At 39.2% G+C, this 24,712-nt stretch overlaps 1 protein-coding gene across 5 annotated transcripts in view; it reads right to left on the bottom strand.

The window, feature by feature from the left end:
• The window catches only part of LY96 (lymphocyte antigen 96), a 52,034-nt gene that overhangs the window by 6,495 nt on the left and 20,827 nt on the right, over nucleotides 1–24,712 (bottom strand). For 4 of the 5 annotated variants that reach the window (XM_037802507.1, XM_037802506.1, XM_037802511.1 and 1 more), the window contains one exon: nucleotides 11,874–12,002. The exons of the other annotated variant lie outside the window; for it this stretch is intronic. In XM_037802507.1, coding sequence (XP_037658435.1) covers nucleotides 11,874–12,002 — 129 coding nt within the window. The remainder of the gene's footprint in view (nucleotides 1–11,873; nucleotides 12,003–24,712) is intronic. 5 annotated transcript variants of the gene reach the window in all.

The raw sequence follows: 24,712 nt of genomic DNA, 5'->3' as shown, positions 1-24,712 counted from the left end.
CCAAGAATACTTTATCCAGCAAAGCTCTCCTTCAAATTTGAGGGAGAGCTTAAATTTTTCACAGACAAACAAATGCTGAGAGAATTTGCTAACAAGAGACCTGCCCTACTGGAGATACTAAAGGGAGCCCTACAGACAGAGAAACAAAGAAAGGACAGAGAGACTTGGAGAAAGGTTCAGTACTAAAGAGATTCGGTATGGGTACAATAAAGGATATTAATAGAGAGAGGGAAAAATATGGCAAACATAAACCAAAGGATAAGATGGCCGATTCAAGAAATGCCTTCACGGTTATAACGTTGAATGTAAATGGATTAAACTCCCCAATTAAAAGATATAGATTCGCAGAATGGATCAAAAAAAATGAACCATCAATATGTTGCATACAAGAGACTCATCTTAGACACAGGGACACAAAGAAACTGAAAGTGAAAGGATGGAAAAAAATATTTCATGCAAGCTACAGTCAAAAGAAAGCAGGTGTAGCACTATTAATCTCAGATAAAATAGACTTCAAATGCAGGGATGTTTTGAGAGACAAAGAAGGCCACTACATACTAATAAAAGGGGCAATTCAGCAAGAAGAAATAACAATCGTAAATGTCTATGCACCCAATCAAGGTGCCACAAAATACATGAGAGAAACACTGGCAAAACTAAAGGAAGCAATTGATGTTTCCACAATAATTCTGGGAGACTTCAACACATCACTCTCTCCTATAGATAGATCAACCAGACAGAAGACCAATAAGGAAATTGAAAACCTAAACAATCTGATAAATGAATTAGATTTAACAGACATATACAGGACATTACATCCCAAATCACCAGGATACACATACTTTTCTAGTGTTCACGGAACTTTCTCCAGAATAGATCATATGCTGGGACATAAAACAAGCCTCAATAAATTTAAAAAGATTGAAATTATTCAAAGCACATTCTCTGACCACAATGGAATACAATTAGAAGTCAATAACCATCAGAGACTTTGAAAATTCACAAATACCTGGAGGTTAAACAACACACTCCTAAACAATCAGTGGGTTAAAGAAGAAATAGCAAGAGAAATTGCTAAATATATAGAGACGAATGAAAATGAGAACACAACATACCAAAACCTATGGGATGCAGCAAAAGCAGTGCTAAGGGGGAAATTTATAGCACTAAACGCATATATTAAAAAGGAAGAAAGAGCCAAAATCAAAGAACTAATGGATCAACTGAAGAAGCTAGAAAATGAACAGCAAACCAATCCTAAACCAAGTAGAAGAAAAGAAATCACAAGGATTAAAGCAGAAATAAATGACATAGAGAACAAAAAAACAATAGAGAGGATAAATATCACCAAAAGTTGGTTCTTTGAGAAGATCAACAAGATTGACAAGCCCCTAGCGAGACTGACAAAATCAAAAAGAGAGAAGACCCATGGAAACAAAATAATGAATGGAAAAGGTGACATAACTGCAGATCCTGAAGAAATTAAAAAAATTATAAGAGGATATTATGAACAACTGTATGGCAACAAACTGGACAATGTAGAAGAAATGGACAATTTCCTGGAAACATATGAACAACCCAGACTGACCAGAGAAGAAATAGAAGACCTCAACCAACCCATCACAAGCAAAGAGATCCAATCAGTCATCAAAAATCTTCCCACAAATAAATGACCAGGGCCAGATGGCTTCACAGGGGAATTCTACCAAACTTTCCAGAAAGAACTGACACCAATCTTACTCAAACTCTTTCAAAACATTGAAGAAAATGGAACACTACCTAACTCATTTTATGAAGCTAACATCAATCTAATACCAAAACCAGGCAAAGATGCTACAAAAAAGGAAAACTACCGGCCAATCTCCCTAATGAATATAGATGCAAAAATCCTCAACAAAATACTTGCAAATCGAATCCAAAGACACATTAAAAAAATCATACACCATGACCAAGTGGGGTTCATTCCAGGCATGCAAGGATGGTTCAACATAAGAAAAACAATCAATGTACTACAACACATTAAAAACTCGAAAGGGAAAAATCAATTGATCATCTCAATAGATGCTGAAAAAGCATTTGACAAAATCCAACATCCCTTTTTGATAAAAACACTACAAAAGTCAGGAATTGAAGGAAACTTCCTCAACATGATAAAGAGCATATATGAAAAACCCACAGCCAGCATAGTACTCAATGGTGAGAGACTGAAAGCCTTCCCTCTAAGATCAGGAACAAGACAAGGATGCCCGCTGTCACCACTGTTATTCAACATTGTGCTGGAAGTGCTAGCCAGGGCAATCCGGCAAGACAAAGAAATAAAAGGCATCCAAATTGGAAAAGAAGAAGTAAAACTGTCATTGTTTGCAGATGATATGATCTTACATCTAGAAAACCCTGAGAAATCAACGATACAGCTACTAGAGCTAATCAACAAATTTAACAAAGTAGCGGGATACAAGATTAATGCACATAAGTCAGTAATGTTTCTATATGCTAGAAATGAACAAACTGAAGAGACGCTCAAGAAAAAGATACCATTTTCAATAGCAACTAAAAAAATCAAGTACCTAGGAATAAACTTAACCAAAGATGTAAAAGACCTATACAAAGAAAACTACATAACTCTACTAAAAGAAATAGAAGGGGACCTTAAAAGATGGAAAAATATTCCATGTTCATGGATAGGAAGGCTAAATGTCATTAAGATGTCAATTCTACCCAAACTCATCTACAGATTCAATGCAATCCCAATCAAAATTCCAACAACCTACTTTGCAGACTTGGAAAAGCTAGTTATCAAATTTATTTGGAAAGGGAAGATGCCTCGAATTGCTAAAGACACTCTAAAAAAGAAAAACGAAGTGGGAGGACTTACACTCCCTGACTTTGAAGCTTATTATAAAGCCACAGTTGCCAAAACAGCATGGTACTGGCACAAAGATAGACATATAGATCAATGGAATCAAATTGAGAATTCAGAGATAGACCCTCAGATCTATGGCCGACTGATCTTTGATAAGGCCCCCAAAGTCACTGAACTGAGCCATAATGGTCTTTTCAACAAATGGGGCTGGGAGAGTTGGATATCCATATCCAAAAGAAGGAAAGAGGACCCCTACCTCACCCCCTACACAAAAATTAACTCAAAATGGACCAAAGATCTCAATATAAAAGAAAGTACCATAAAACTCCTAGAAGATAATGTAGGAAAACATCTTCAAGACCTTGTTTTAGGAGGCCACTTCCTAGACTTTACACCCAAAGCACAAGCAACAAAAGAGAAAATAGATAAATGGGAACTCCTCAAGCTTAGAAGTTTCTGCACCTCAAAGGAATTTCTCAAAAAGGTAAAGAGGCAGCCAACTCAATGGGAAAAAATTTTTGGAAACCATGTATCTGACAAAAGACTAATATCTTGCATATATAAAGAAATCCTACAACTCAATGACAATAGTACAGTCGGCCCAATTATAAAATGGGCAAAAGATATGAAAAGACAGTTCTCTGAAGAGGAAATACAAATGGCCAAGAAACACATGAAAAAATGTTCAGCTTCACTAGCTATTAGAGAGATGCAAATTAAGACCACAATGAGATACCATCTAACACCGGTTAGAATGGCTGCCATTAAACAAACAGGAAACTACAAATGCTGGAGGGGATGTGGAGAAATTGGAACTCTTATTCACTGTTGGTGGGACTGTATAATGGTTCAGCCACTCTGGAAGTCAGTCTGGCAGTTCCTTAGAAAACTAGATATAGAGTTACCATTCGACCCAGCGATTGCACTTCTCGGTATATACCCGGAAGATCGGAAAGCAGTGACACGAACAGATATCTGCACGCCAATGTTCATAGCAGCATTATTCACAATTGCTAAAAGATGGAAACAACCCAAATGTCCTTCAACAGATGAGTGGATAAATAAAAAGTGGTATATACACACGATGGAATACTACGCGGTAGTAAGAAGGAACGATCTCGTGAAACATATGACAACATGGATGAACCTTGAAGACATAATGCTAAGCGAAATAAGCCAGGCACAAAAAGAGAAATATTATATGCTACCACTAATGTGAACTTTGAAAACTGTAAAACAAATGGTTTATAATGTAGAATTTAGGTGAACTAGCAATAGAGAGCAATTAAGGAAGAGGGAACAATAATCCAAGAAGAATAGATAAGCTATTTAACGTTCTGGGGATGCCCAGGAATGACTATGGTCTGTTAATTTCTGATGGATATAGTAGGAGCAAGTTCACAGAAATGTTGCTATATTAGGTAACTTTCTTGGGGTAAAGTAGGAACATGTTGGAAGTTAAGCAGTTATCTTAGGTTAGTTGTCTTTTTCTTACTCCCTTGTTATGGTCTCTTTGAAATGTTCTTTTATTGTATGTTTGTTTTCTTTTTAACTTTTTTTTCATACAGTTGATTTAAAAAAGAAGGGAAAGTTAAAAAAAAAAAAAAAAAAAAAAACAAGGGAAAAAAAAGATGCAGTGCCCCCTTGAGGAGCCTGTGGAGAATGCAGGGATATTGGCCTACCCCACCTCCATGGTTGCTAACATGACCACAGACATAGGGGACTGGTGGTTTGATGGGTTGAGCCCTCTACCATAAGTTTTACCCTTGGGAAGACGGTTGCTGCAAAGGAGAGGCTAGGCCTCCCTATGGTTGTGCCTAAGAGCCTCCTCCCGAATGCCTCTTTGTTGCTCAGATGTGGCCCTGTCTCTCTAGCTAAGCCAACTTGAAAGGTGAAATCACTGCCCTCCCCCCTACGTGGGATCAGACACCCAGGGGAGTGAATCTCCCTGGCAACGTGGAATATGACTCCCAGGGAGGAATGTAGACCCGGCATCGTGGGACGGAGAACATCTTCTTGACCAAAAGGGGGATGTGAAAGGAAATGAAATAAGCTTCAGTGGCAGAGAGATTCCAAAAGGAGCCGAGAGGTCACTCTGGTGGGCACTCTTACGCACACTTTAGACAACCCTTTTTAGGTTCTAAAGAATTGGGGTAGCTGGTGGTGGATACCTGAAACTATCAAACTACAACCCAGAACCCATGAATCTCGAAGACAGTTGTATAAAAATGTAGCTTATGAGGGGTGACAATGGGATTGGGAAAGCCATAAGGACCACACTCCACTTTGTCTAGTTTATGGATGGATGAGTAGAAAAATAGGGGAAGGAAACAAACAGACAAAGGTACCCAGTGTTCTTTTTTACTTCAATTGCTCTTTTTCACTCTAATTATTATTCTTGTTATTTTTGTGTGTGTGCTAATGAAAGTGTCAGGGATTGATTTGGGTGATGAATGTACAACTATGTAATGGTACTGTAAACAATCGAAAGTACGATTTGTTTTGTATGACTGCGTGGTATGTGAATATATCTCAATAAAATGATGATTAAAAAAAAAAAAAAAAAAAAAAAAAATAGCACCCAAGAATCTTTTAAAAGTGATATAGTCAAATGTAAAACTATGATGGTTGTTATTCTCAGAACTGGCTAAAGACAATGCTTGATAGCAAATTAAGTTTGTGTTTGGATGCATACTTCTCACAAATCAGCATTTTAAAAATTTATTTCTAGGTGTATCCTTATTAGGGGTGTTAATGCATCAAGATGTTCTTTCTTGATCTTGATAAAGTGATCGTGTCTTCATGATCTTATTATCTTTCATTCAGGCCAACCTAGTTCAATAATTAACTGGAGAGACAGTGGTTAGCACAGCTCTGTGCCTTCCCTCCAAGAGTTGGTCTACCAGGGTATAGTGAAGCAAAGGAACCATTCCAAATGCAAATATGCACAGTAAGGATACTGGCAGTAAAGTGTTGTTGGTTTTTTTTTTAATGCAGTTTTATTGAGATATATTCACATACCATACAAACCATCCAAAGTATATAATCACTGGCTTACAGTATCATCACATAGCTGTGCAGTATAGTGTTTTCATTAAGACTGACTGCTTGGATTTGAATCCCAGTTCCTCTACTTAATGGGTGTGTGGCCTTGGGCAAGACACTTCACTTTTCTGTGCCTAGTAAAATGGTGATGGATAATAACATCTACCTAATAGCACTGTCTTGAGGATAAATGAGTTAATACGTGTCAAGTATTCAGAAAAATACCTGAAACACAGCTATCATTAAATGCTATTAATATTATCACTATTATTATTATTCACAAGATGCATGGAAGGCAGTCTAGAAAGAAGAAGTGACAGTTGAACTGTCTTAATGAATGAGTAGGAGGGAAAGAGGAGAAATTTCTAGGCTGAAGGAAAACAAGGAGCAAAGGCAGGAAGGTGAAGATGAATATCGCTTATGCTATCTGCAGGTAGTTTGGTGTTACCAAGGAGGAAGCGAAGTGCTAAGAAGTAAAGCTGAAGAAGCAAACATGAATTACAGAGCAAACCCTCATTATGTTTCATCTTAATTCACAACGTTTATCTAATTTAATTACTTAGTTGTAATCCTGTTTTCTCCACTAGTCGGTAAACTCCTTGAGGGCAAAAACTTTGCTTTGTTTTCTTCTGAAACTCCAGCTCCTAGTACCTGGTTCTTGAATACCTGATGGGTATATAATTTGCAAGCCCAGGTAGAAAATGAAAATGCAGCGTCCCTAAATCAAAAGCAGGAGGAAGCTTTTTCCTCTCTTCCACCTGGTGTTTTTGAGTTGCTATTTAATGACGTTTAAGTTAAAAATAAATAAATTTTAAATTACTGCATGAATTTTACCATTCATCTTTATATTGTGCAATGCCAGTTTAAAATGCAAATACTAGAGCATTTAACTCTTATGCAGAATCTCCAAAATCATATCATTTGTATTTCATGGCTCATCTTCAGAGTAAGCCAAACTCAGGAAATGAGGAAGCAGGGAAAGAGGTTTCCCCCAGGCATGGAATAGCCCAGAGGCTACACTCCCTCAGGCTCAGGGATTCTTGCAAGAGGAGTGCCAACCCTCACAGGCACCCAGGGACCACTTTATGATTTGGGGCACCTGTGCAAACTTGGGCCTGACAGTTTCTAGGGTGCAAGGAAGTACAATCAGACATCTCCCCTTCCCACAGGTCTGCCATCCCATGGATGACCCTCAAGAGTACTGCAACCTCCACACTAGGACACGCTAAGCACCCATTTCAGGGTAAAGGAGAACATGCTGCCAGCCTAGGTGAGGATGATCACTACCGTGCCCCACCCCTTGCTCCAATCATCCCGATGCCCAGGCCCCCACTGGGGACAGACAGGGGCAGGGGTCATTGGGCAGGTGGTGGAGAAATGATGTCAGGCAGGGTCCTGGCACCAGGGAGCAGGGGAGTGAGCGGGTGAGAACCCATCCAAGGGAGGTAGGCAGATGCTTCATTGTCCCTTTGGACTTCCCTTACAAAACAGAAATTCAAAGATACAACCTTTAAGAATTTCAAGACAGGGAACAAAGAACATTAAGCATGGAGCCCTTCTGAGTGCACTGGCCTCAGGCCTGTGCAGCCTACCTATAGGCTTTGTGGGAGGCAGAGAAGAGAGCTGGATGGCACTTGAGGACTTGAGAAAGAAATCAAGAGTTAACTCCTAGGTCTCTATTTGGGGAGACCACCTACATGCTTATAGGTTAGGTGGGTAGAAGATGCTCTAACCTCTTCTGTAGGGTAGCCCTCTTTTTCAGCTGTTCCATCTTTCTTGGAAAGCTCATATTGTAATCACTTCTCCAAAGCCTCTGACCACAGTGAAGGGAACCAAGGCAGGAGAGCAAAGGAGTCAAAGAACAGCTCCTTAGAACCTTCTCTATGCTTCCCAAAAGGCATCCTTGCAGCTCACTTATGGTCCAGTCCAGTTCTCCTGGCAAATATGTAGGATGCAGGATCCAAGCCTCAGGTAATGTTAAAATAGATGTTTGTGGGTAGAATTTTCCACACATTCAGGAATAAGTGGTAAAGGGAGATTTTTATTTGTCAATAGACACAAAGATAGATATAGATAGATACATGTTTGTGTGTATATATATATCTCTATATATACAGTGGTTATATATATGTGTATATATATAGTGATTATACATATATGTATATATATATGTATATCTGTATATGTATGCAAGAAATGGTAAGACTATGGGTGATTTTTTTTTTAATTTTGGTGTCTATATTTTCTAAATATTATATTCTAAAAATGTACAACATTTGTAACAACAACAAAAAGAAAAGTTATTTTTAAAGTAGAAATGTAAGGTTTTAGAAATTTGACTCTCACAGCAACAATTCTTAAATTGGAAAGTCCTAAGCTCTGGGCCCACATATTCAGCTGCATACTGGGCATGTTTATTTGAAGGTGTCAAAATTACCCTGGATTCAACATGCCCAAGCCCAAACTCATTATGTCTCTCTTTAAAACTCTGCCCCTTCTTTTTTTATACCCATCATCTCAAGTAATGTCACTTCCCTACACTCTGTCACCAGTCCTCAAGCAAGGACCTTGATTTTACTTAATCCTTGCCCACCACATCAAATTTGTCAGCATGTCCTGCCAATTCTGTCTCTTAACATGCTCTATTTCGTCTCTTCCCCTCTCCTCCCTGTGCTGCCATCTTTGATCGCCTTCAGGGTCTCTCACACAGTCTCCTGGCTACTCTCCCTTCTACCCCACTTCCCTACCCTACATCCTTCCTTACAGACAATATTTATCAGCAAAAAAAAATGGAAATCTCAGGGGGCCATCCCTGCCCGCTGACTAGAGGATGCAGGACAAGATTTTGTGCCTTGCATACATGCTCACCCCTGCCCTTTTTCTAGGCTTATCTCCAGCAATTCCCCACAAGCACATCCTGCTCCAGCTACAAAAACTATTCTCCAAATAAACCATGCTCTTTCTTAACTAGATGCTTTTGCACAGGCTATTTCTTCTCCATGGAATGTCACTTCCCCTCACTCTGAGTGATGTTCTCACATTCAAGACTCTAAAATCTGAGCTTTCCTGACATGGTTAGTTGGTAATTATATAGTTAAAGCTAACAGAATATAATTCTACTAGTGTTCATGAGATTTCATTGTATTTTTTTCTCTAACAGCCTTTCCCAGAACAGAGTGTCCTCCTGAGGAGAGAGACCCTGCCATTCAACTGGATCACCAGAACCAATCACAGCTTGCTCAAATGAACTTCAACAGATGTTTATGGAAGGGATGAAGGGAGAGAGGGAGGGAGAGAGGAGAGAAGCAGCCGGAAGGCTGCTTAGATCTCAACAAAGCAAGCTTAAAAATTCAGATAAATGTCAGCATAATCCCACAGAGCTTATGTAAAATAAATTATAAAACAGTTGTACAAGAGAAATGGATAATTGTTAATTACATTTTTACTGAGATGTTCATATAATATAAAATTAGCCATTTTAAAGTAAACAATTTGTTGGCATTTCATGCATCACAATGCTGTACAACCACATCTGTCTAGTTCCAAAACATGTTCACCACCCCAAAAGGAGACCCTGTACCCACTGAGCAGCTGCTCCCCATTTGCCTCTCCTGCCAACCCCTGGCAACCATCAATGTGCATTCTGTCTCTCTGGATTTACCCAATCGGGATTTCATACAAAGGGAATCGTATCATAGGTGACGTTTTGTGCTGGCTTCTTCCCCTTAGCAAGAAATGGACAATTTTTAATAACTATACTCTGTTAAGAGGATTTTTTTCAAGGAGAAAGCAAGGTACAGTGGAAAAAGAGGTGCTTAAGAGTCAGGGGCTACTCCATTACTAACTAGCTCACCCAACGACCAAGGCACGTTACTGAAACATTGTAGGCATCAGTGTCCTCACATGTAAAATGACAGGACTGTAAAATCCAGAACAAAGGAAGAACTCCTTATTATCAACATGATTATTTATTATTCAATGACCATGACTCTTGTATTCTTACTGTGAGCACTATACTAATCTTGTTCACATACATTCTCTAATTTAATCCTTAAAACCATGTAAGATGGGTTTCATGGTCCCCATTTTTATAGATGAAGAAATTGAGGTCTAGAGAGGTTAAAAAATGTACCCAAGACCACATTGCAGGTGGGTGGAAAAGCTGGGACACAGACTCAATGTCTTCATGACCCTCAGCCCACCCTTGTAAGTAGTGCCAGCTCTGTAACTTGCAATAACTCAGTGGTGGCGACAAGTTGGAAATGTGGAGATGTGTTGACTGGGAGAACTTTCTTAAAGTGTCATTTGCATAGCAAACTCATGGATTTTACTTAGAAACTATTTTTTTAAGTGAGTGCTAGATAATGTATAGTTAACTTGAGGTCATCCTCAGGCCACATAAGCCTTTATGTTACGAATTTTTGTATTACCTTCATTCCATTGCTTCCCTACCCTTATTTTCCCTTTTTTGTCCCATCTATATCTAATTTATGTTATGTCACTAAATATAATGTATTAAATCTTTTTAAAAATAAAACAGGACACAGGTAAATAGTAAATAATTATGTTTCAACTAAAATAGTTTTTTAAATTTTTTTAATGAAAATATCCAGTGTTAACATGGGAGAGATTAACTACTACACATATCCATTACTGTTGGTACAATGTATACATTGGTATAAAAATGCTTTGGAAAAGCAATTTGGCCTTACGTAAACAGAACCACAAATATATTGGAATCTTTAGAACCAGGAATCTATCTGGGAGTTATCCTTAACTCCTTCCTTGAAATTTGGGAATACTCAAATCTAAAATACAAGACAAACTATACAGAAATATACTCATTATAGTACCATTTCTAATAGTAAAAAAATCAAAAAGAAATTGAATGTCCAATAGGAGAATGGTTAAGTAAACCAGGGCATATCACTAAATGGAATATTATGTAGAAGATAAAATGACAGGTAATAAGACATAAAGTAACACAAACATGCTTAATGCTTACAACCAATAAAGCAAGATTCAAAAGAACAGTGCATTATTTGAACTTTTAAAATATTGTTAAGTGAAAAAAAGCAAGTGCAGAATAGAGTGTAAAACACATTAACTTCTATGTAAAAAGGGGAAGAGAAATAAGATTTTGTATGCATATAGAGAAACTCTGGAAGGATAATTAAGAAACTATTAACAGTGGTTTTCTGTAGTGGAGGGATGTGGGGTGGTTGGAAATTAGGTAGTAAGGAACAAGAGAAGGAGGGAGATGTTTCACTGTGTCCTGCTTATACTCTGATTTTTGAACCACATGGATTAGCTCTTCAAAGAATTAAGTTAATTTTTTAAAAGAAGACAACTGTAGTATACCATACTTATAGCTCTAAAAACAATATGAATTCATAAAAAACAAGAAGAAAGCATTCCAAAATGTTTTTAGAAATATGATTCTGTGGCTTTTATTGTCTATGTTTTTCAATTTTGGATAATGTGACAGTATAATATTTATAGTCTTTTAAACTATTTAAAATACTAGCTTAAAAGGCATTAAGGAAAAAATCATGGGTTTGGAATAAGTGGTCTTTATGGTCCTAACTCTGAAATGTTATGATTCTATACACGATTCCAGAGCAGAACAAAAGGGGGAAAGACATTGAAAGAAACCAATGTAGCTGCATTAATTTAGAAATGTTTAGAAAAAGAGATCTATAATCAAGGGTAAATGTAAAATATTAATCTGAACAATATAAAATTTTAATATCCCTTCAAACGAGCTCCAAGTGTCATGTTAATAACAATTCAGTAACATAATTGTAAAATGTTGTTCGAACTACTAAAAGTTCTAAAAACTCTGGACAGAAATAAATAATTATTATCAGAAAAGGAACTTCATATTCTCAATGTATTTAACTTTCATAGCATTCTCATAGGGAATTATCTCTTATTCTAAGAGTAATATGAACTGAATGCTCACCTCCCTTCAGAGCTCTGCAAAAAGAAAAATCACTATCAGATCCTCGACAAATAACTTCTTTGCGCTTTGGAAAGTTCATGGAGTTGGCAGATATATAGAGATTGAAATACAAATTTTTTATGTCTCTCCCTTAAAAAGAAAAAAAAATACCATTAGTCTCTTAAATGAGAGTTTCTTTTGTAAATATAACTAATATTTATTGTACACTTATAATGTGCCATGTGCTGTTCATACATTATTTCATTTAATCAACAAAATAACTCTATCGTGAGGGCGGGGCAAGATGGCAGACTGGTGAGCTGTATGTTTTAGTTACTCCTCCAGGAAAGTAGGTAAAAAGCCAGGAACTGCGTAGACTGGACACCACAGAGCAATCTGTCTTTGGGCATACTTCATACAACACTCATGAAAACGTGGAACTGCTGAGATCAGCGAAATCTGTAAGTTTTTGCGGCCAGGGGACCCGCGCCCCTCCCTGCCAGGCTCAGTCCTGGGGGAGGAGGGGCTGTCAGCTCCGGGAAGGAGAAGGGAGAATTGCAGTGGCTGCTCTTATCGGAAACTCATTCTACTAATTCAAACTCCAACCATAGATAGACTGAGACCAGACACCAGAGACTCTGAGAGCAGCCAGCCCAGCAGAGAGGAGACAGACATAGAAAAAAAACAACACGAAAAACTCCAAAATAAAAGCAGAGGATTTTTCGAGTTCTGGTGAACACAGAAAGGGGAAGGGCGGAGATCAGGCCTCGAGGCGCATATGCAAATCCCGAAGCAAAGCTGATCTCTCTGCCCTGTGCATCTTTCCTTAATGGCCCTGGTTGCTTTGTCTATTAGCATTTCAATAACCCATTAGATCTCCGAGGAGGGCCGTTTTTTTTTTTTTTTTTTTTTTTTTTTTTTTAAATCCTTTTTGCTTTTTCTAAAACAATTACTCTAAGAAGCTCAATACAGAAAGCTTCAAAGAATTGAAATTTGGGCACGTCAAGTCAAGAGCAGAACTAAGAGAGCTCTGAGACAAAAGGCAATATTCCAGTGGCTGAGAAAATTCACTAAACAACACAACTTCCCAAGAAAAGGGGGGTGTCCGCTCACAGCCACCATCCTGGTGGACAGGAAACACTCCTGCCCATCGCCAGCCCCATAGCCCAGAGCTGCCCCAGACAACCCAGTGTGACGGAAGTGCTTCAAATAACAGGCACACACCACAAAACTGGGCGTGGACATTAGCCTTCCCTGCAACCTCAGCTGAAGGTCCCAGAGCTGGGAAGGTGGAGCAGTGTGAATTAACAAAGCCCCATTCAGCCATCATTTGAGCAGACTGGGAGCCTCCCTACACAGCCCAGCAGCCCAGAACTGCCCTGGGGGGACGGCACTCACCTGTGACATAGCACAGTCATCCCTCAACAGAGGACCCGGGGTGCACAGCCTGGAAGAGGGGCCCACTTGCAAGTCTCAGGAGCCATACGCCAATACCAAAGACTTGTGGGTCAGTGGCAGAGACAAACTGTGGCAGGACTGAACTGAAGGATTAGACTATTGCAGCAGCTTTAAAACTCTAGGATCATCAGGGAGATTTGATTGTTAGGGCCACCCCCCCTCCCCGACTGCCCAGAAACACGCCCCACATACAGGGCAGGCAACACCAACTACACACGCAAGCTTGGTACACCAATTGGGCCCCGCAAGACTCACTCCCCCACTCACCAAAAAGGCTAAGCAGGGGAGATCTGGCTTGTGGAGAACAGGTGGCTCGTGGACGCCACCTGCTGGTTAGTTAGAGAAAGTGTACTCCACGAAGCTGTAGATCTGATAAATTAGAGATAAGGACTTCAACTGGTCTACAAACCCTAAAAGAACCCTATCAAGTTCAGCAAATGCCACGAGGCCAAAAACAACAGAAAATTATAAAGCATATGAAAAAACCAGACGATATGGATAACCCAAGCCCAAGCACCCAAATCAAAAGACCAGAAGAGACACACCACCTAGAGCAGCTACTCAAAGAACTAAAGATGAACAATGAGACCCTAGTACGGGATATGAAGGAAATCAAGAAGACCCTAGAAGAGCATAAAGAAGACATTGCAAGACTAAATAAAAAAATGGATGATCTTATGGAAATTAAAGAAACTGTTGACCAAATTAAAAAGATTCTGGACACTCATAGTACAAGACTAGAGGAAGTTGAACAACGAATCAGTGACCTGGAAGATGACAGAATGGAAAATGAAAGCATAAAAGAAAGAATGGGGAAAAAAATTGAAAAACTCGAAATGGACCTCAGGGATATGATAGATAATATGAAACGTCCGAATATAAGACTCATTGGTGTCCCAGAAGGGGAAGAAAAGGGTAAAGGTCTAGGAAGAGTATTCAAAGAAATTGTTGGGGAAAACTTCCCAAATCTTCTAAACAACATAAATACACAAATCATAAATGCTCAGCGAACTCCAAATAGAATAAATCCAAAAAAACCCACTCCGAGACATATACTGATCACACTGTCAAACATAGAAGAGAAGGAGCAAGTTCTGAAAGCAGCAAGAGAAAAGCAATTCACCACATACAAAGGAAACAGCATAAGACTAAGTAGTGACTACTCAGCAGCCACCATGGAGGCAAGAAGGCAGTGGCGCGATATATTTAAAATTCTGAGTGAGAGGAATTTCCAGCCAAGAATACTTTATCCAGCAAAGCTCTCCTTCAAATTTGAGGGAGAGCTTAAATTTTTCACAGACAAAGAAATGCTGAGAGAATTTGCTAACAAGAGACCTGCCCTACTGGAGATACTAAAGGGAGCCCTACAGACAGAGAAACAAAGACAGGACAGAGAGACCTGGAGAAAGGTTCAGTACTAAAGAGATTCGGTATGGGTACAATAAAGGATATTAATAGACAGAGGGAAAAATATGGCAAACATAATCCAAAGGATAAGATGGCCGATTCAAGAAATGCCTTCACGGTTTTAACGTTGAATGTAAATGGATTAAACTCCCCAATTAAAAGATATAGATTCGCAGAATGGATCAAAAAAAATGAACCATCAATATGTTGCATACAAGAGACTCATCTTAGACACAGGGACACAAAGAAACTGAAAGTGAAAGGATGGAAAAAAAATATTTCATGCAAGCTACAGCCAAAAGAAAGCAGGTGTAGCAATATTAATCTCAGATAAAATAGACTTCAAATGCAGGGATGTTTTGAGAGACAAAGAAGGCCACTACATACTAATAAAAGGGGCAATTCAGCAAGAAGAAATAACAATCGTAAATGTCTATGCACCCAATCAAGGTGCCACAAAATACATGAGAGAAACATTGGCAAAACTAAAGGAAGCAATTGATGTTTCCACAATAATTGTGGGAGACTTCAACACATCACTCTCTCCTATAGATAGATCAACCAGACAGAAGACCAATAAGGAAATTGAAAACCTAAACAATCTGATAAATGAATTAGATTTAACAGACATCTACAGGACATTACATCCCAAATCACCAGGATACACATACTTTTCTAGTGCTCACGGAACATTCTCCAGAATAGATCATATGCTGGGACATAAAACAAGCCTCAATAAATTTAAAAAGATTGAAATTATTCAAAGCACATTCTCTGACCACAATGGAATACAATTAGAAGTCAATAACCATCAGAGACTTAGAAAATTCACAAATACCTGGAGGTTAAACAACACACTCCTAAACAATCAGTGGGTTAAAGAAGAAATAGCAAGAGAAATTGCTAAATATATAGAGACGAATGAAAATGAGAACACAACATACCAAAACCTATGGGATGCAGCAAAAGCAGTGCTAAGGGGGAAATTTATAGCACTAAATGCATATATTAAAAAGGAAGAAAGAGCCAAAATCAAAGAACTAATGGATCAACTGAAGAAGCTAGAAAATGAACAGCAAACCAATCCTAAACCAAGTACAAGAAAAGAAATAACAAGGATTAAAGCAGAAATAAATGACATAGAGAACAAAAAAACAATAGAGAGGATAAATATCACCAAAAGTTGGTTCTTTGAGAAGATCAACAAGATTGACAAGCCCCTAGCTAGACTGACAAAATCAAAAAGAGAGAAGACCCATATAAAAAAAATAATGAATGAAAAAGGTGACATAACTGCAGATCCTGAAGAAATTAAAAAATTATAAGAGGATATTATGAACAACTGTATGGCAACAAACTGGATAATGTAGAAGAAATGGACAATTTCCTGGAAACATATGAACAACCTAGACTGACCAGAGAAGAAATAGAAGACCTCAACCAACCCATCACAAGCAAAGAGATCCAATCAGTCATCAAAAATCTTCCCACAAATAAATGCCCAGGGCCAGATGGCTTCACAGGGGAATTCTACCAAACTTTCCAGAAAGAACTGACACCAATCTTACTCAAACTCTTTCAAAACATTGAAGAAAATGGAACACTACCTAACTCATTTTATGAAGCTAACATCAATCTAATACCAAAACCAGGCAAAGATGCTACAAAAAAGGAAAACTACCGGCCAATCTCCCTAATGAATATAGATGCAAAAATCCTCAACAAAATACTTGCAAATCGAATCCAAAGACACATTAAAAAAATCATACACCATGACCAAGTGGGGTTCATTCCAGGCATGCAAGGATGGTTCAACATAAGAAAAACAATCAATGTATTACAACACATTAAAAACTCGAAAGGGAAAGATCAATTGATCATCTCAATAGATGCTGAAAAAGCATTTGACAAAATCCAACATCCCTTTTTGATAAAAACACTTCAAAAGGTAGGAATTAAAGGAAACTTCCTCAACATGATAAAGAGCATTTATGAAAAACCCACAGCCAGCATAGTACTCAATGGTGAGAGACTGAAAGCCTTCCCTCTAAGATCAGGAACAAGACAAGGATGCCCGCTGTCACCACTGTTATTCAACATTGTGCTGGAAGTGCTAGCCAGGGCAATCCGGCAAGACAAAGAAATAAAAGGCATCCAAATTGGAAAAGAAGAAGTAAAACTGTCATTGCTTGCAGATGATATGATCTTATATCTAGAAAACCCTGAGAAATCGACGATACACCTACTAGAGCTAATAAAGAAATTTAGCAAAGTAGCAGGATACAAGATTAAAGCACATAAGTCAGTAATGTTTCTATATGCTAGAAATGAACAAACTGAAGAGACACTCAAGAAAAAGATACCATTTTCAATAGCAACTAAAAAAATCAAGTACCTAGGAATAAACTTAACCAAAGATGTAAAAGACCTATACAAAGAAAACTACATAACTCTACTAAAAGAAATAGAAGGGGGCCTTAAAAGATGGAAAAATATTCCATGTTCATGGATAGGAAGGCTAAATGTCATTAAGATGTCAATTCTACCCAAACTCATCTACAGATTCAATGCAATCCCAATCAAAATTCCAACAACCTACTTTGCAGACTTGGAAAAGCTAGTTATCAAATTTATTTGGAAAGGGAAGATGCCTCGAATTGCTAAAGACACTCTAAAAAAGAAAAACGAAGTGGGAGGACTTACACTCCCTGACTTTGAAGCTTATTATAAAGCCACAGTTGCCAAAACAGCATGGTACTGGCACAAAGATAGACATATAGATCAATGGAATCGAATTGAGAATTCAGAGATAGACCCTCAGATCTATGGCCGACTGATCTTTGATAAGGCCCCCAAAGTCACCGAACTGAGCCATAATGGTCTTTTCAACAAATGGGGCTGGGAGAGTTGGATATCCATATCCAAAAGAATGAAAGAGGACCCCTACCTCACCCCCTACACAAAAATTAACTCAAAATGGACCAAAGATCTCAATATAAAAGAAAGTACCATAAAACTCCTAGAAGATAATGTAGGAAAACATCTTCAAGACCTTGTATTAGGAGGCCACTTCCTAGACTTTACACCCAAAGCACAAGCAACAAAAGAGAAAATAGATAAATGGGAACTCCTCAAGCTTAGAAGTTTCTGCACCTCAAAGGAATTTCTCAAAATGGTAAAGAGGCAGCCAACTCAATGGGAAAAAATTTTTGGAAACCATGTATCTGACAAAAGACTGATATCTTGCATATACAAAGAAATCCTACAACTCAATGACAATAGTACAGACAGCCCAATTATAAAATGGGCAAAAGATATGAAAAGACAGTTCTCTGAAGAGGAAATACAAATGGCCAAGAAACACATGAAAAAATGTTCAGCTTCACTAGCTATTAGAGAGATGCAAATTAAGACCACAATGAGATACCATCTAACACCGATTAGAATGGCTGCCATTAAACAAACAGGAAACTACAAATGCTGGAGGGGATGTGGAGAAATTGGAACTCTTATTCATTGTTGGTGGGACTGTATAATGGTTCAGCCACTCTGGAAGTCAGTCTGGCAGTTCCTTAGAAAACTAGATATAGAGCTACCATTCGATCCAGCGATTGCACTTCTCGGTATATACCCGGAAGATCGGAAAGCAGTGACACGAACAGATATCTGCACGCCAATGTTCATAGCAGCATTATTCACAATTGCCAAGAGATGGAAACAACCCAAATGTCCTTCAACAGATGAGTGGATAAATAAAATGTGGTATATACACACGATGGAATACTACGCGGCAGTAAGAAGGAACGATCTGGTGAAACATATGACAACATGGATGAACCTTGAAGACATAATGCTGAGCGAAATAAGCCAGGCACAAAAAGAGAAATATTATATGCTACCACTAATGTGAACTTTGAAAAATGTAAAAACAAATGGTTTATAATGTAGAATGTAGGGGAACTAGCAGTAGAGAGCAATTAAGGAAGGGGGAACAATAATCCAAGAAGAACAGATAAGCTATTTAACGTTCTGGGGATGCCCAGAAATGACTATGGTCTGTTAATTTCTGATGGATGTAGTAGGAACAAGTTCACTGAAATGTTGCTATATTATGTAACTTTCTTGGGGTAAAGTAGGAACATGTTGGAAGTTAAGCAGTTATCTTAGGTTAGTTGTCTTTTTCTTACTCCCTTGTTATGGTCTCTTTGAAATGTTCTTTTATTGTATGTTTGTTTTCTTTTTAACTTTTTTTTTCATACAGTTGATTTAAAAAAGAAGGGAAAGTTAAAAAAAAAAAAAGAAAAGAAAAAAGACAAACAAGGAAAAAAAAAAAAAAAAGATGTAGTGCCCCCTTGAGGAGCCTGTGGAGAATGCAGGGGTATTTGCCTACCCCACCTTCATGGTTGCTAACATGACCACAGACATAGGGGACTGGTGGTTTGATGGGTTGAGCCCTCTACCATAAGTTTTACCCTTGGGAAGACGGTTGCTGCAAAGGAGAGGCTAGGCCTCCCTGTATTTGTGCCTAAGAGTCTCCTCCTGAATGCCTCTTTGTTGCTCAGATGTGGCCCTCTCTCTCTGGCTAAGCCAACTTGAAAGGTGAAATCACTGCCCTCCCCCCTACGTGGGATCAGACACCCAGGGAAGTGAATCTCCCTGGCAACGTGGAATATGACTCCCGGGGAGGAATGTAGACCCGGCATCGTGGGATGGAGAACATCTTCTTGACCAAAAGGGGGATGTGAAACGAAATGAAATAAGCTTCAGTGGCAGAGAGATTCCAAAACGAGCCGAGAGATCACTCTGGTGGGCACTCTTACGCACACTTTAGACAACCTTTTTTAAGTTCTAAAGAATTGGGGTAGCTGGTGGTGGATACCTGAAACTATTAAACTACAACCCAGAACCCATGAATCTCGAAGACAGTTGTATAAAAATGTAGCTTATGAGGGGTGACAGTGGGATTGGGAATGCCATAAGGACCAAACTCCACTTTGTCTAGTTTATGGATGGATGTGTAGAAAAGTAGGGGAAGCAAACAAACAGACAAAGGTTCCCAGTGTTCTTTTTTACTTCAATTGCTGTTTTTCACTCTAATTATTATTCTTGTTATTTTTGTGTGTGTGCTAATGAAGGTGTCAGGGATTGATTTAGGTGATGAATGTACAACTATGTAATGGTACTGTAAACAATCGAAAGTACAATTTGTTTTGTATGACTGCGTGGTATGTGAATATATCTCAATAAAATGATGATTAAAAAAAAAAAAAAAAATAACTCTATAAGGTATTATTACCCTCATTCTAGAAAACAGAAGTTCTGGTATGAAAACCAGTAGATTTTAATCAAATAAAGTGTTCCACAATAAAAAGTATGTATACTATACCTAAAAATAGAGAAGCCTTTATAAATTGATTGAGAAAACTATTAAATGAAGACAAAATTTCCAGTTCTAGTCACCATTCTTCTAGGAAACTCAAATGAAAGGAGAGGGAAAGGAAAAGAAGAAAGGACAATCAACCCATGTGAACTTTTTAAATGTTTTGAGAACAGATTTCATATAGAATAAAATGAAACTTTTGATTAAAAATTAAATGCATGGGCTATTTTTTCTTTACTCATGACCTCCCAATTACCATTAACATGGAAAATTCCTATAAACAATAAATTTTGCTCAACTCTTCCAAGTTATTCAGTTGGCGCAACTGGCAAGGATATGTAGTCTTTTTATAATGAAAACAATTATTGAAACCACTAACTCATTGAAAATGTTTTACTAACCGGGTCACCATGACTCATAGTAGCCATAATCAAAAGACAACTTTCCATCTTTATCTAACCCGAACCCTTTTTAACATAACTGCCAGCTCTGTTCCAGTTTGCTAATGCTGTAGAAACACAATATACCAGAAATGGATTGGCTTTTATAAAGGCGATTTATTAGGTCACAAATTTACAGTTCTAAGGCCATAGAAGTATCCAAACTAAGGCATCAACAAGAGGATACCTTCACTGAAGAAAGGCCAGTGGTGTCCAGAATACCTCTGTCAGCTGGGAAGGCACATGGCTGGTGTCTGCTGGTCCTTTGCTCCCAGGTTGCATTGCTTCCAGCTTCTGACTCCAGTGGGCTTCTCCTAAGCATCTGGGGGTCCTTTCTCAGCTTCTCTGGGGCAAACTCTGGGCTTCATCTCTTAGCATCTCCAAAAGTCTTTCTGTTTGCATCTCCAAGCTTCTGGGTCTGTGTCAGCTCTGAACTCTCTCTCTCTCCCCTGAGCTCTCTTAAGGACTCCAGTAAACTAATTAAGACCCACTTTGAATTGGCGGGGTCACATCTCCATGGAAATAATCTAATCAAAAAGTCCCACCCATAATAGGTCTGCCCCCACAAGAGTGGATTAAAAGAACATAGTCTTTTATGGGGTACATAACAGATTCAAACCAGCACAAACTCCTTCCTCAAAATCCTCTCCTTTCTTTGGCATTGGTGCTACCACTCTGTTTCAATTGTCCTCTGTCATAGTTTCCTAGGGTTACCATAGCAAAGTACAAACTAGGCGGCTTAAAACAACCAAAAATTATTGTATCACAGTTCTGGAGGCAAAAAGTCTGAAATCAAGAGGTCTGCAGGGCCATGCTTCTCTCCTGGCTTCTGATGGTGGTTGGCCAGCATGCCATGACATGACCTGCCTCTGTTGTCACACAGCGTTCTGCCCTATGCCTGCCTGTGTCTCCTCTCCCCTTCTTATAGAACAACAGTTATATTGGACTAGGGGCCTGCTCTACTCCAGAATAACCTCATTTTAATGCAACCAATTCCATCAGATGGTATTTCCAAAGAAGGTCACTTTCTGAGGTACTGGTCAATGTACCTTTGAGGGGGACACAATTCAACCCACAGCATCCCCCAACTACTCTTCCTTCTCAGTCTGTTTCATTGAGTCCTCGTTCTCGGGTTCTATCCTCAGTTCTCCTCTCTTCTCACTCTGCACTCTCCCTGGCTTTACATACCACCTATGGAGATAATTCCAAAATCATTGCCTTCAGTCTTGACCTTTTGCCTGAGCACTTGTCCCATATATTCATTCAGCATCTTTACTCCAACGTTACTCACTTACATTACCCAACAAATCCAAAATTAATTTCCTCATCTCCATCAGCATATCTACCCTAGAATTCCCAATCCCAGTAAATCTTGCTAGGCTCCTTTTCATCCCAATTACCACTATCTTAATGCAAATCATCATTGCTGTGATCCTGAAGCACCACCAAATTTCCTAATTTATCTTCAAATCTCTATTTTCAGGGTGTGGAGAGGAAGAACATCACGGTGTCTGTTTTAAACAGTGGTCCCATGGCCCATATGTTCTATGGACCTGTGCCTGAACCACTCCAGACACAGAGCTACATGTAGAAGTTGAAGGGGCTATTTTCATGAAAGTTTCTATGTGTGCCTTGAAAGAAAATCTTATTTCATGTATATACAGAATTAACTTTTCTGCAAATTAGACCCAGAGTCTCACTGTGTAAGTGGCTGAGTTACAACCTAAATTGAATGCCCAACCTTGCAAGGTATCACCTATTAAAGTGAGGGCATTGATTGGAAAGGATTGCGTCCCTGAAAACTGGAGTGGGGACATATGGGTTGATAATTCTGCTGAATCTTTGCCAGATAAACCTGTAATGGTCTGCCCTGAGGAATCAGCCACCCAATCTCCAATCTTCCCTGAGGAATCAGTCATTCAACCTCCACCTGAAGAGATTAATCCTGTTGTGCCTGACAAACCTGTAACTACCTCCCCTGAAGAAACAGTCCTCACACTTCTGTCTGGAGAGATTAATTTTGTTTCACCAGATGAAACTGCAATGGAATTCCCTGAGGCAGTTGGCTTGCAAGATAATTCTCCTCTTCTCATGACCCACCCCCACAACCCCTCTTTTCTTTCAGACTTATAATTAGACTGAAGTCCCAATAGGCTCCAAAAGGTGAGGTACAAAATGTGACCCACAAGGAAAAATAGTACATTCCAAAATAATTGCATGAATTTTCCAATTTATATAGACAGAAACCAGGGGAATGGGTGTGGGAATGGATATTAAGGGTGTGGGATAATGGTTGAAGGAACACAAAGTTGGATCAGACTGAATTTATTGATATGGGCCCATGAAGCAGAGAATCTGGATTCAATGTTGGAGCTTGAGCAGTTAGAAAGGGCTCTAAAGGTTTATTTGGGAGATGAGCATGGCTACCATAATATACTCAAAGCAGTAATTAAAATAGTCTGACTTTGCACAGACCTATGGCATTGGCTACTAAATCATGGGGTACTGAGAAGTAAAATAGATGGTGTCTAATTTGGGGCTGTTATGTACCCCAGAAAAATACCATGTTCTTTTAATCTATCCCTGTGGGGGCAGACCTATTGTTGGTGGGAATTTTGATTAGGTTGTTTCAATTGAGATGTGACCCAGCCCATTCAAGGTGGGTGTTCTAGTTTGTTCATGCTGCAGAATGCAAAACACCAGAGATGGACAGGCTTTTATAAAACGGGGGTTTATTTCACTACACAGTTACAGTCTTAAGGCCACAAAGCATCCAAGGTAACACCTCAGCAATTGGGTACCTTCACCGGAGGATGGCCAGTGGTGTCCGGAAAACCTCTGTTAGCTAAGAAGGCAGCTGGCGTCTGCTCCAAAGCTCCGGCCTCAAAACGGCTTTCTCCCAGGACATTCCTCTCTAGCAAGCTTGCTTCTCTTCAAAACATCACTCCCAGCTGCACTCTCCTTCCTCTTTGAGTCAGCTCATTTATATAGCACCACCGATCAAGGCCCACCCCCGAATGGGTGGGGCCACGCCTCCATGGGAACATCTCATCAGAATCATCTCCCACAGCTGGGTGGGGCACATTCCAAGCAAATCCAACCAGCACCAAAACTTCTGCCCCACACAAGACCACAAAGATAATGGCATTTGGGGGACACAATACACTCAAACCGGCACAGTGGGTCTTAGTCCTTTACTGGAGTCCTTTGTGAGAGGATAAAAGGCAGAGACATTTGGAGAGAGCTTAGAAAGAGAGAAATACCCTGGAGATGCTAACAGAGAACCAACAGATTCTCAGAGAGAAAGCCACTGGAATCAGAAGCTGAAAATGATGAAACCCAGGAACAAAGGACCAGCAGACACTGGCTATGTGCCTTCCCATGTGACAGAGGAACCAAAGATGCCAGCATCCTTTCCTCAGAGAAGGTATCCTCTTGCTGATGCCTTAATTTGGATGTTTGTCATGACCTTAGAATTGTAACTTTTAACCTAATTAATCCCCATTGTTAAAAGCCAGTCCATTTCTGGTATATTGCTTTCCAGCAGCTTTGGCAAACTGAACTAGATGGACAGTCTACTATACGCAGAAGAGTTCTAAGTCAAAGGAACAAAAGTCTAACTTGAATTGCAAAAATAGCCATGGCCCCTTAATCAATTCCCAGACTTGAGACAGTTTACAGACCCAGAGCCCCCTTAGTGAAGGGAAGGCCAGGTCCCCTTGGGGAAGGACCCTGCGAAACTACCAAAAATGTATACTGTTCGTCTTCCTCCCAGTGTTCCCTAAAGAGATCTATGACTTTTTACCAAAGTAACTGTACACTGGGGAAAAGTAAATGATCAGATGTTTTGGGGATTATTAGACACTGGCTCAGAAGTGACATTAACCCCAGGAGAACAAAAACATCACTATGGTCCACCAGTCAGAGCAAAGGTTTATAGAAGTCAGGTGATCAATGGAATTTTAGCTCAGGTCCATCTCACAATCATTCCAGTGGGCCCCCAGACCCATTCTGTGGTTATTTCCCCAGTTCCAGAATATATAATTGGAATAAACATTCTCAGCAACTGGAAGAATCTCCACACTGGTTCCCTGACTTGTGGAGTGAGGGCTATTATGATAGAAATAGCCAAGTGGAAGCCACTAGAATTGCCTCTACCTACCAAAATAATAAAT

Source organism: Choloepus didactylus, chromosome 14 (genome assembly GCF_015220235.1).
Source record: "Choloepus didactylus isolate mChoDid1 chromosome 14, mChoDid1.pri, whole genome shotgun sequence".
Classification (NCBI taxonomy): domain Eukaryota; kingdom Metazoa; phylum Chordata; class Mammalia; order Pilosa; family Megalonychidae; genus Choloepus; species Choloepus didactylus.
The sequence above is the reverse complement of the archived record's forward strand: the minus strand, read 5'-3'. Positions and strand labels throughout refer to the sequence as shown.